This window comes from Daphnia pulicaria, chromosome 8 (genome assembly GCF_021234035.1).
Source record: "Daphnia pulicaria isolate SC F1-1A chromosome 8, SC_F0-13Bv2, whole genome shotgun sequence".
NCBI lineage: Eukaryota > Metazoa > Arthropoda > Branchiopoda > Diplostraca > Daphniidae > Daphnia > Daphnia pulicaria.
Window position 1 is genome coordinate 582,411 of NC_060920.1, and position 13,960 is coordinate 596,370.

Genomic DNA, 13,960 nt, shown 5'->3' on the forward strand with positions numbered 1-13,960 from the left:
TGTTAGGGGCCTACATGATGAATCTCCAAAGTAGAGTCAGAAGATACATCTATTACCAAGTCTATTACCGCCGCACCAACATCCAACGGAACTTATTCGGAATAAGTTATTGCGAGCCCGAAGGGCGAAGCTAATAACCGCATACGCAGAAAAAAAAAAGCCATGTCACTTTGTCTGTATGTATGTATGTGTGTATGTAACGCTCCATAACTCGTGTTTTACGACAGATTTCGGACAATTTGGTCTTAAAAATTACACAAAAAATATGCGGTGCGACCAGAACAAAAATAATTTCATTTACTTAATTAGTTTTCCCGTAATTAATGAAAAACTGTTAAAATAATTGCTTAATGACTGGTGACATCTTGCGGTGGCGACTACAACTTCTTCACTTAATGACTGGTGACATCTTGCGGTGGCGACTACAACTTTTTCACCTTAGGTTTAAATTCCACTTTCCATTCTTAACGTGCTTGTCATTTACTTAACGTTTTAAGTTTAAAATAACGTGTTAAGTTTAAAATTAATTCTTTCTTGTCGAATATTTTTTATTGAAATATACCAAAAAGTATGTGAAGAAAAGTGTGAATTGTGAATAAGTCCGACTTAACAATAAGCCCTGAATTTGTCATTTAAGACAGTTTTCAACTGGCTTACGACTATCCCTTCGCGGCGAGCTGATAAGCTTGCTTTTCTATCTTACTTTAATCTTCTTTTGTTTGTGGATTCCCCGCTATGGGCGCCCTGTCGTTTTCCAGACATGTCCAGACCGGCAACATTTGAATCCAAACCGGAATTCCGAAAACCTTCATTTCAAAAATGCAATTAAAATATTTAAATGAATTGCAATCAATTCCAAACTAATTGAACAATGTCCGTTAGACCTTAAACTATGATAACACATCAAAATAAAAAGTTAAATAGCAGAAACATAATTAGAAATCTGATTGAAACGGTGGAAATGGACAGTGCGAAAAAGGATTCCCCTGGCAAGTCTATATAAAGGCAAGAAAATAGGCAACAGACAATATCGCAATTTTCGATTGTAAACACCCAATCTACCAGTGGTGAACAACAGTACCAGTGATCGCAATTGTGGAAGTCGCTTTACTTATACTTGCTAGTGCTTTATTGCTTTTGAAAATGGCTATTTATTTCTTCTTGAGGTTCATAGACTCATCGAAAGAACTGTATGCCGCAGCACTGCATGCATTCACCACTAGATCGACCGAAACCCAAACTCGGCGTTCAGTTGTGACCCCAAAAATGATTAAACCTGACCGTTATTGCGCAACCAAACCTGCGATTAACGATGAATTTTCGACTCCCAGTGGAGATGACTTGAACCAACAAAGTTGTCTTCCTTTGATGGCGAAAGACGATGATCAAAACCTGACTGCATTGGAAAATGAACGCTTGGAGAATGAGTTGAGTCTGCTTCAATCCAAACTGACAGACTCCTCATCAAAGCTGCTACAGTACCAAAATGTACAAGACGAGTCGGCAACTACCAAAAGTGAACTCGAAGAAAAGAAACGTGAAATTACTGACAGTAAAGAGAAAAATCTCCGCTTGACAAATGACGATTCGCAGCTAAGGCGAGAAATAGAAGACAGGGAGAGACTGATCGCATCCAGTCAGGCGGATATGGAAGAACTACGAGTAACCCTTAACAACCAGACCGACACAAACGAGAAACTACTGGATCAAATGAGTAGTCTGACCCCGAGGAATGGCGAGGAAGTCGGCATTAAAGTCGAAAAACCAAATGAGATGCCGGTGATAAAACAATTTGAAACAATTCAAAACAACCCGGAGAGTCTCAACTTTCCAACGTGGGAAGCTATTCTCACCATCGAGAGTTTATCCGACGAAATTCCGACCGAGAATCAGGAACTGGATGAAGCGCCAGAAGAGCCAGTTTCTGAACCCAAAGACATTCCGGTTAAAGTACGTCCATCCAACCAACAACTTGAAATGGACGAAAAAAAGCCAGAACAGGAGATTTTGCTCGAGATCATTGACGATACCGGAAATATGACTAACAAAGATCCGGTGCTGGGTGAAACTAAACGAACTGAACTACTTGAAATGGCTGAAGAGACGATTATACCTGAGGAAAGTGAGCATGTTGAGAAACAGCCAACAAATGCTCAGTCCAATAAGAGCACTGATAATCAATTCCTTCATAAGCCTGGAGATGGACAGGTACAGCCCCAAATTCCTGAAAAATCTCAACTTCTACAAAATCGGGCAATGGATGAGAAACCGGAAGCAACAGAGCTGTTTTTTGACTGCAAGGAAGAAAACCGGAAGCCCCAGAATTTCCAAATAAAAGTTGTGAGAGGAGTAGACTTTCCGAAAGCAAAAAATTCTAACAAATATTACGTTTCCATGCAGGTCGAAGATTTGCACGGCCTGATTCGCGACCAGGTCAAGAAAATGAAAACCAAAATTATCCGCGGTAGTCAGCCGGAATGGAACCAAAATTTTACTATCGAAACTCAAAATCCGGAAAAGTGGATGTTGACAATTAAACTAAAAAAGTCGTCGATATTTGGTTTGAAGACGTCCACGGTCGGCTTTGTTGAACTTGACGTGTCCAGCTTGGAGAACGGCCTCAATAAGCTTCAACTGTACGACAAGTCTTACAATCCAGTGGGCAAAGCTTGTCTTGAGGTGGAGATCAAATACCTACAGAAAGTCATTCCCAGCCCAGAGATCTTTTCTAAACCCAAGGACACTCCGACTGAAGTCCCTCCGTCTAACGGACATGAACTTGAAATGGACGAGAAAAAGCCGGAACCGGAGAGTCTGACCAAAAATTTGCCCGAGATCGTTGACGAAGTCGGAAATGTGACTACAGCGATCAGCAGGTTCTGGATGAAACTGAACAACTAAAAATCGCCGAAGAGACGATTGTACCTGAGGAAATGGAACTAGTTGAGAAACAGCCATCGAAGGCTCAATCCAAGACCACTGATAATCAATTCCGACATAAGCCTGAAGATCGACAGGTACAACCCCAAATTCCCGAAAAATCTCAACTTCTACAAAATCGGGCAATGGATGAAAAACCGCAAGCAACAGAGCTGTTTTTTGACTGCAAGGAAGAAAACCAGACGGCTTATTATTGTACGTTTCACAATAATGTTAAAGGTTAAAATAATTTTATTACTTTTCAGCACGATCTGGAGGAAGTTGTAGTCCTCTTTTTGAAACGCCATTCTTTATCAAATCTGCAAAAAAAGTAGTAAAATAACTTCTTACTTTATTCTTTTCGAGCCTTCCGCTCCATTTCACATTTCCTCGTTTGTAACTTTTACTATTTACATTGGGTGTTTTATGCTGCCATCCACTTAAGACTTAACATTATACTGTATGTAAAATTAAAATAGAAAACACATCCTCATTGTAAATAAATTGTCAGCCTCCTGTTATTAGCAAGGTAGGCTGTTTGTGATTGTTGTGTTAGGGGCCTACATGATGAATCTCCAAAGTAGAGTCAGAAGATACATCTATTACCAAGTCTATTACCGCCGCACCAACATCCAACGGAACTTATTCGGAATAAGTTATATTCATATAAATGTCCAAGACGTCCAAGTTAACTTACGTTGTATACTTGCGATATACTTGTATCTAGCTGGTTGGTCTAAGAAAGGAGGGCATTCCAAATTTCACGAGGATCACCGATCTGTGGTCAAATTTGATGTCAGTTTGATAGTTGAAGGCATTTCATTTAGTAACGGTGTAATTTCTTGCAAAAAAATAAATATTGCAAATTTCGGCACTAGATGCGGTTCATATTGTTTTTTCTGACGAACAAATGCGTGGCTATGGCATATGGCGCGCCGTTTGTGCCACAAAAAAAAAAAAATAAATAAAAAAAAAAAAAAAAAACGCCACCGCCATCTAGCGGTCAAATTTGGAAACTACCCCTAAAATTTTTTTTCCTCACAAGAACACTACTCACAATTCACTGTGCTGGTTATTTCATTTTCCCTTGGCATTTCAAGTACAAAATCCTTACATAAATTAAGTGAAATGGTTAAGCAGATTACCCGGGTAGAATTACAACATCTTGTAGGTTAGTAAATAATGTTGCAAAATCTTTTCTTTCATGAGTTAAAAGCGGATAGTTGAAACCGGTGCGTATTGTGAAACAGCCAACAGATACACGTGAAAAGAAAGAGGAAAATAACAACCCAAAAATCGTTTGACTATATATTTGATTGAGCGAGATGACGACTTGTGTCGATCGATCGGGTAGTCCCGCTCAAACTGGTCGTCTGTCCTCTTCCATCCGAATATCCGATTCATGTAAGTACAATCGAAAGAATGGACCAATAACGCACTTTTCCTTCTTCTGTTTATCTCTTTATCTCTCTGCAATTCCATTATTCCCGTTATAATGGATATCTTAATATTATACACAAAGACATTTCCATCAGCCAATCCTTTGCGGGCGATAATTTTTCAAAAAATAAAAAGGGCGGGACGTTTGAATTTTAAAAAAGATTTTAGTTCTTTTCTTCTTGTTACCCACCAACACAGCCTTGTAGTTGTGTAGCCTTTATTCTTTTTTATTCGACCGTCGTGTTCCTCTTCTTCTTTTTCTTCTCGGACGTGTCGGACATGAAGAAAAATAAAAAGTCCTTCGAGCCGAAAGGCATTTCTTATTCTTCCCAAATGCCGACGTCCATTTCAGTCTCTCGGCACCAGACACTATACCTAAAGGGTCTCTAGATATATGTAGGCCTTGTTTAATATGCATAGCGGGTACATAGAGTATATAGAGTGACTTCTCAATTTTTTGGCCCACACCAAACTGCTGGCCGAAGAGAGAATAAAACAATGTGTACATATTTCTTGTTGGGGCTAGACATGTCGATCTTTGACCCAATTTTCATCTGGAAAACAAAACCAAATCATCGTCATTTCGGAAACGGGTTTAATATAATATGGACGGCGGCGTAAGAATATCACGTAATAAGAACCACGGCTTCAATGAATAATATAGGCTGCTGCTGCCGAGATAACCAGAATTTTCGGTTTGGCCAACTATCAAAAACATTCGAGTCGGGGTGATGTAATCAAAAATAACAAAAAGGGCCCTGGCTCCTTAATGGACGTATTAGAAGCATGAAGCATGAATGATTCTCTCTCGATTCTCCCGCCGTGATATTTTTTCATTCTACGGTAGCGGGACTTTAGCCAATTTTTAAAAAAGCCCAACGGGGAAGCGAAGCAGAGCGGCAAAAAGGGCGTGAGCCACACTCACACACACACGCCAGTCACGACCTTGACTTAAAGGCGAAACCCGACCGTGATAATACGCGCGCGCCCAAGAGGAAAAAAAACAGTCGGGAATCAAGGCAAAAAAATTTTAGGGGTAGTTCCAAATTTGACCGCTAGATGGCGGTGGCGTTTTTTTTTTTTTTTTTTGTAATTTTTTTTTTTTTGTGGCACAAACGGCGCGCCATAATGGCACGCCGAAAGGGACACAAAAAAATGTAAAAAAAAAGACAAGTTTCGCCGCAACGCCATCTAGCGGTCAAATATGGAACTTCATGCAAAAATTCCCTTTTCTTGCCCAAAAACGCGGAAATTTTATTCTCTTATTCGTCGATAGGTACAGTATCTTTGTACAAGCGCGAGAACGGGGAGAAGAGGAGGGACGAATGGGAGGGAGGAGGGCGTACGAAAAAAAGGGGACCCATGTTTCCTCTTCTCCCCCATTCGTCCCATTCTCCCTTCTCTCCCCGTTTTCGCGCTACCAAGGAACACAGCCATGCTGCGTTGCCAGATAAAACGGCAAAAGAAAACAGATCCGAAAGAGCCCCATATGATATTTTAATTACACATTTCAAAACTTGAAATAACAATATTAAAAACTATAAAAAATTTGTTTACGTTCGGCTGAACGATGACATGAACAACACACACATGGCACTATTTATTTAACCAGCAGGCTCTTGGCAATTTTAGCAATGAATAAATAAATAAAAATAGTCGAAATAGTCAAGTAACATAAAACTTGTTTTCAGTAAAAAAAAGTTATGCGTTTCAAAAACCTGGAAAATCCCAATCGCTATTTGTGGGTTTCACCTTGTATGGTGGGAAGGCCACACTGCTGGCTGCTCATTTTCAACCTGAATTTTATTAAAGGGAGTCGCTTGACGCGATTGCGTTTTAGTGTTCAATTCCACTTGTTGATACCAGCACAAGAAATCTCTCGTCATGAAGTCTGCAAACATTCACAGTGTGACATTCTTATTAACAACTGTTTTATTCGTATTGCTCTTTGCTGAAGTATTATGCGTACCACATGATTTCGGGGGAAGGTGAAAACATTTATCATTTGTTCGTTTTTTTCACTCCTAAATTCATTTAAATTTGATATAATCCTAGTTATTATCGGCTTTGTTGGTCAGCGGAAGAAACTTTTTTCAAGGGACAATGTCTCCCGATTGGCAGTACCGAACATTGTCCAATTAACATGCAACTTTTCGACGGACCTAACAAAGGAGGATCTTGCTATTGCGATAAAGATAGCTACCCAATATATTATTCTGATGGAACTTTTGATTGTTCATTTAAATACGAGAAAGTTAGTAGAAATGTTTTAATTTATAAAAAAAAATTATAATTAATTTTGTATTTTCTTCAAGAATCCATATGGATTATATTCCTATTCACCATTATCCCTTAAGTTTTCGCGTTCATGCCCGTTTCGAACTGTACTTAATCGATCTGGAAATTGCGTTAATCCAATTTATGGGTAGAACTCGTTGGAACATTTAAACAACAGCTTTATAAGCGATCGAGCGTAACTTGTCTGTGTAAAGCAACCCAACATCACTTTTTATTTCAAATGAAAAAATATTTTGAATAAACAAAAGTTTTAGAGGTTAAATTTGGTTTACTGAAAAAATTGAAGTGATGTAGTATGGTTAAAAGAAAAACTATTAAACGTTTTAACGTAATGGTTAACATAAAACCGAATTTGACTTAAAAACAGTTCTTTAGCTTTTTACTACGGAAATGGTCATTATTAGGCCTTTGCTTGATCTTGAAACAGTGTAATCTGTTTCTAGATTCCATCCGGTATCAGAAGGATGGGATGACCAAATAATGGCCAGTTTACATGAAACAGATTGTTTAAGGGGAAATTATGTAGAGGTTATCCACTATTTCCATATACGGAGACGAAAGACGCTAGAAGATTTTATTTTAAAACTAGACTGAGGAAGTCAGTTTACTTCAAGGGCGACATATGTTCAAAAACCAGTTATTCTTACAGGGCGTCGCTCATTTGAATACTAAAATCGAATGGTTCAATAACTGTGAATTTTTGGGGTAATGATAAAGTGCAATTTGTCGGAACGATTTATAGCTTCTGGCTTCTTATTTAGTGATTTGCAGATCTTTCTGAAAATTATCTTCGCTGAAACCAAAATTAATAATGTATGATGCATACTGTACCTGCTCGAGATGGGAAATGTTTTCGTCCAACAGTTGGATAGACTTCGATGCCCGCTTCGATGAAAAATTCAAAATTGAAAAAATCGCGACATGCGAAAGTTGGTTGTGTCTATGTGAGTTGGTTGCTGACTTGCTGTACAGCAAGCAACTTATGATTAATATTTTTTTCATTTAAATTATTGAATAAACAAATGCTATGAATAAGAAAAGTTTGGAGTTGAAAGCTGAATAACTAGTAGGCTATTTTTTGATTAACTGATTAACATTACAAGCTTTTTCTTAAGGATGCAATGACCAACTAAAAAGCGTTCACTCCTACAAGATTGCAAATTATGGAGGTGGGTCAATTTGCGTCAACTCAACAAATCGGTGGCGCGACCAAATTTACGCTAAAACAATTCCTCAAAAACCATATATTTTTGTGCATTTCTTCCATGTTTGTATAGAAAGAGGGAGGAGATTAACCGTCTTCAGGTTTCTCCCGGATCCCCGAATTGGCGGATGCCGTAAATATTGCCCGGGAGGAGTAAGCTCCTCCTTTCATGACAAATATGGGATGCAGGCTGAAGAAACTGTTTGTATTTTCCAGACCAAGAAAAAATGAATCTTGGAGAAAATCGGAAAAATCGTTTCAGCATTCTAGACTGCCTCGTTTCAAGGTAAGACCAAGACCTAGAGTAGCTACCTCGAGTGCGGCCTAGAGTGGCTACATCAGACCTTCATTTCGACTTGCCACAGAAGCTGACGGCGAGCACGCGAGCTGTCGTTCATCATCCTGTCATCGCTGTGCTCGTATTTCTCACCATCATTGACGCAGAAAGTGAGAGTCGTAGCCAAATAGGCAAATACTGACCGAATCCGTTTTAATTCGAAATAAATAAAAAACAAGCGATAACACCATCTGTCGGACAAAAGTAAAAATATACGTATTAAAATTATAAAGCCCCTTGGGCACCTTCGGGGTTTAAAGTTAGTTAAAGTTTAGTTGAATACGGTGTTAAGAACTTTAGGAAATGTTTCATTTTCAGAAAGTCCTGTAATTAAAGTCAAAGTTCTGTCGTTTCTATCGGGGTTAGAGCCATGAATCCTGGTAGTAGCATTTATATGGGAAGCTTTTCTTATTTTTTTTCTGAAAAACTGTTTCTTCATCGGCTCTTGTCGCTTGTAGTTAGCGCTACTGCGGATATTTTTGTAATTGTTTTATTCTTGTGGTTTGTAATTGCAAAAATCTTCTAAGAAAATTGCTTGTAAATCTTAGAAAAAGCTTTAAATCTACTTTATTTAATGAAAAATAATTGTTTTAAAATTTTCGTGAAGAAAATAGGAAAACATACGTAGTTTCAGAGATGGGTGCGCTGATGATAGACGCTAAAACATTGATACTTAAGACTATTTTTCACTTTCGATTCGTAAAGTTGGCTGCACTTTTCAGAAATTTCCCGAAAGCAAACAAAGATAGGGACGCTACCAAGGTTTAATGGCCTTGCTGAGGTGGAGGCTCAATAGTCAGAAAGGGAATCGAACTATCGTAGTTCGTAATAGGGTGTGATAGTAGATATGTTCATAATCATAGCCCACATAACACTTCATCCGTCGGATGTCCGACTGAGAGCCGCACATCCAATTAACATCTTTATCCCATTGCGGTTTTTATACGGATGTCCAATGGATGAACTAAACGGACATCCGGGAGAGGGTTCTAGCGTACATCCCATTTATGTTTGCCAAACATCCGAATTGGACATTAGGGGAAAGTTGTACTAGTTGTCGCTTTTTTTGTTTTTTAGCCCCCACTTCTTTATTTCTCAATATCTTTTATCCCCGCTAGTCTTAAAAAAAAGAGGAAAAGATTAGCTATAAAAAGCGTATTTTTAGTTTATGACAATTTACATTGTTTGAAACCAAAAGCGCTTTGAAAATGAAGGAGGGTGGGTCGAGTTGGGGGGCAACATGCTCATGTACGCGGGGTTGGATGGCCCATGTTATTCTTACGGGCTTAAAGAACACCTGGCGATGGCGTCATCAACTAAATTTTCCGAAAAATTTTCCCTCCCATCTCTAACCCAGCCACACAAGTTGCCCCGAGAAAAGGTTTCTTTGTTATTATTGCGTTTTCAAGCAATAATTTTGTTAATAAAAATAAATAAAAATTGGTTTCTGAAAGAAAAAAGAATTTCCTTTCAGAATGTTCAGAACGCGTGGGGGGTTGGGATTTAAGTTAATGTATTTCAAGAGACGGAAATATTCAACGATACAAAGGGGGGGACTAGTTTCACTGTCACGGCTACCTGCTGGCAGGCGCGACCTAGTTTGCCCTTACACATACAATAAACGGACTTTAACTCTATTCTGACTGACTGTCAGCGACTGCGCTGCTGCGCAACGACTCCGACTGCGACTTGTCCGCAACTCTCTGCGACTCGTACGCAACTGTCCGCGACTCTTCCGTGACAGCGTTCTGCTCCGACTACTACGCGCCGAAGGGAACTATTGTTGCTGCGGCTGGGGAAGCATCGTCTGGCTCCGATTCGGAACACAGAAACTTATTTTATATAAATTTTAAGTTAACTAGGAAAGTCCACAAATGAAAAAAGAAAACGAAATGGACGACACGATTTAAGGGCCAAAAAATTATTTTAGTTGTTGTTTCCATACCCTACTAAGACGCGCTATCCAAGCGATATCCCAGGTATGTACAACGGGATGGTGGCGTCCCTCATCCCATGTGGATGTTCAGGGTACGCTACCAGTATGTACATAAATGGATAAAAAATAAAGAAATTCTTTGATCCCAACAGTATATGAAAAACATGTACAATGGACATACATCAAGTACATTCACTGAATGTACCGGAAGTATGTTTGGTGTACGTACAGTTCTCATCCAAAAAAGATGAAAGCTTGTGTATTAATATCTATCTAATGCTGCGTCTACAATAGCCATTTTTACAGACAAGTTACGTCGTAATTCGGTGTCTGTATGTCTGTAAAAACTGCTAGTGTAGACGCACCTTAACGTATCTTCGATTTAATATACATCTTTTTACTTTTCTTCTTTTACCAGCAGCATTATTTATCCGATAAGAACTTAACTTTCTAAATAAACATGATAAATGAAAAAAATAAACTTATTTTTATTTTTATAATTTACTTATTCCTAAGTTTATTTATTAGTAAACACGCTACGCACTTCTGTACGTAAATAAAAAAAAATTTGCTTCAACTGTTAATGTGTATGACAGTTATTAGTTTAAATAAATATAGATTTTAAAATGGTCCCCTAATATCTTATATAAAAATCCAACTGTAAAGGCGTAAATCACCCCATAAAAGTAGAAGAAGAACTTTTATATGTACGTTAAGATAAAACCTTACTAATGTGTGTTATGCTATGCCCTTTCTAAACAGTCGATTAAGTAACAAACTCCGTTAATAGAACTATGCTAATAGTATATAACTTATGTGGCGTAACTGTACAACACTAGTCTCCCACTCAGACGGTCCGGGTTCGATTTCCGAAATAGTCACAGTTTCTTTCCAAGTAAAATGAATGGGAAATAGGAGAGAAAGGAATAGAAAGAATAATAGGTGGTGTAACCTTAAATTATTTATATCAATTGGAATGATCATCCCAACTACAGACAATTTTGGACGTACTTTGGATACATCCCACAGTACGTCGAGGGGAAGGTAATTAGGATATTCCCCGTACATCCATTGTATGTAAAATGGGATGTACCAGATCCCAAAATTTACATCCTATGGATATACCATGGACGTCCATCTCTTAGTAGGGTACTACATGGACTATTTCCGTAATTTTTTTTTAAAGATGCGCATTATTAAAAACTATAACTGGTAATTTTTTAAATGCAATCCCTCGGTCGCAAGAGGACGAAAAACGCTGGGTGCCAAATTACCCACTACCTTATTGCCCCGTTCTTCCCTATTTGACTCACATTTTCCCATGTTGGTGGAAGTTCTCTCACTTTCTGTGCCAACCTCCATTTAGAATGACTATTATTTTCATATTAATGAAGAGAAAAAAATTCAGGAATAATTAAAACAATATTTATTAAATAATATTTTATGTTTATTTCGAGTGTAATTGAATTATAAATTTTTCGTTTGAAATAAAAATCTTAATTAAAAAAGGTTCTGATGGCGCCAGAAGTTCAGCAAAAATATATTTCGATTCTCATACATTTCGATTTCATTCGTTAGTACCCGAGGAAAAAAAATCTGGTAATCAGCTTTACATAGAATAAATTTTATGACAGCTCTTGTGTCTCACGTTTTTCCAGAAGGCCACGAGTATATCTATATCCATTGTATTTATCTTCCAGTACGGCTACCGACGGTTTTTCTTTCAGATGTTATACGTATTTCTTGGTCATTAGGCCTGACAGCTCAAATAAAATCAAAATTTAATTTTATACTATTACAGTTTATAGTATAACCAATTAAGAAGTATAATTACCTCATTCCTTGGTCAAGATCCGTCAAGATGGCTTCTCTTACAGTTTTAGCTGTCGAAGCACGAGATGATGTCAACGGTTCCTTGATAACAGTCTGGAAGTTAACAACAAACAAGTGTGTTTTTGTTCAAAAATACTGCAATTAACAAGTTGCGATTCATCTCACCATTTGTCACCGAAGTCTAAATTGGTTGTTGAGCCAAATATGGACAAGTTTCTGCAGTAGTACAAAGTACACAGTTCGTCCGGAAGAGGGATCATAAACTAGAAATAAAAGATAATGAAATCACATCAAATTCTATCCGACATGTAAAACACGCTTACAAATTGGAAGCTCCCGCATCCATCTACAGCATTTTTTGAATCGCCTCTTTTTCCTTCTGCTGGGCACCGCATCCATCTACAGCATTTTTTGAATCGCCTCTTGTTCCTTCTGCTGGGCACACTCTCTTTCCTCCTCCACTAACGATTGTTCCCTAATCAATTCACCTGGCTCATGTAATCCCAATTTGTTCAGGAACGGCTTCTGGTCCCAAAATTCTCTTTAACGCGTTTTTCTTGGCAATGGCGTAACTTCTCTGCTGGTGTCTGTCGGATTCAAAATGATTTTACCGATTGGTCCGTGTTCCTTCATCCGCTGCAAAGCTTCGTTCAGCTAAATTTTGACAGAATTCAAATATTAGATCAAATGATTTCAAATCCATATCAATTAAAGATTACATCATTTTATAAACCCTGCAGAATATTTCACGGACGTAAGCGGCATCCTTCTGGAAGTACAAATTGGAAAAACAATTTACGCAGGTTGGATCCGTAGAAGGAAAATTCAAAAGATTATTAGTTACTGAAGATATCATTATGTTTTTTAATTAAGTAATAATACTTACGCTTTTGACGCAATTGAAGAATCCATGATGATCGGCCGCCTGAGTTCTGAACAGAATTTATTTTCCCATGGGTGTCAGTAGACTGAATGTCGTACATCCAAATCACGATGGAAATTTTCCTCGTAGCATACTGACAAACGAGAACCATATCCACGCCGTGAGAAGAACTGTGCTGGATCTCTGTAACGTAGTCGGAATCATGTTCGATGATCGACCCCTCATTACAAATGCAAGAACCTGGCAGAAAATCAGCTCTTCAATGCATTCCAAAAAATACAATGAATTAGACACATGAAAAAAAAAACATTCACACTTATAGAAAAGAAAACATTACAACAATGACCATCCTTTACGATAAACCTGATATGAAACTCCATCTTCATTTGTCACAATTTTTCACATGATGTAATATCCCAGCGAAAACGACACCTGCTACCTTCGACACTGGCTACCCCGACACTGGCTACCCGACACTGGCTACCCATAAGGGCGACACTGGCTACCCCGACACCGGCTACCCGACACTGGCTACCCCCAATTTGCTTGTATTGTATAAACTTTCTTCTTATTCGTTGCACTTGCTTCTTGGAAAACTTAAAATGAAAATAATTATGTTTTTGTTCAGATACAACCTCAAACAACATACCTTTTTGCTAGAGGATGCGGTAGGTCCAAAGGATTAATCAACTTACACTCTACTTTCTTCAAATCACTTGCTTTGCACTTTCACTTGCTGCAGTATGTAGAACTGGAAGTGCTGGATCAATATATACGAACAGAATAACTGCTTTCTTGATTAACCCAACAAAAAAGGTTACGTAGAAATCTAGAGATGGAATGCATAAATAACTGTTAGTACAGCTAATAACTTAACGCTGTTTCTTCAACAGGAAATTAAAATTAAAGCTTTATTTCAGTCTCGTTAGCGTAATTGAAACATTCAATTATTAAAAATTACCAAAAACTTACAAGGAATACGCTATCGGCATATTCAAACTTTTCAACAGCAATGGCGTCGACGGCAAGATTGTAATCATTTGCCCCTTAGGGCAGAGTTGCCAGTACGTTAGCTGACTTTGACAAAATTATTTAGTCTAGACTCGACTA

The 13,960-nt window shown here is 38.2% G+C and overlaps 1 protein-coding gene across 1 annotated transcript; it reads left to right on the top strand.

Annotated features, from left to right (window-relative positions):
- Positions 1-6,205: 6,205 nt before the first annotated feature.
- Positions 6,206-6,917, top strand: LOC124352593. The gene is made up of 3 exons (XM_046802127.1): positions 6,206-6,347; positions 6,415-6,613; positions 6,675-6,917. The coding sequence occupies exons 1-3, from the start codon at positions 6,332-6,334 to the stop codon at positions 6,805-6,807; spliced, it is 348 nt and encodes a 115-aa protein (XP_046658083.1). The 5' UTR covers positions 6,206-6,331; the 3' UTR covers positions 6,808-6,917.
- Positions 6,918-13,960: the final 7,043 nt, after the last annotated feature.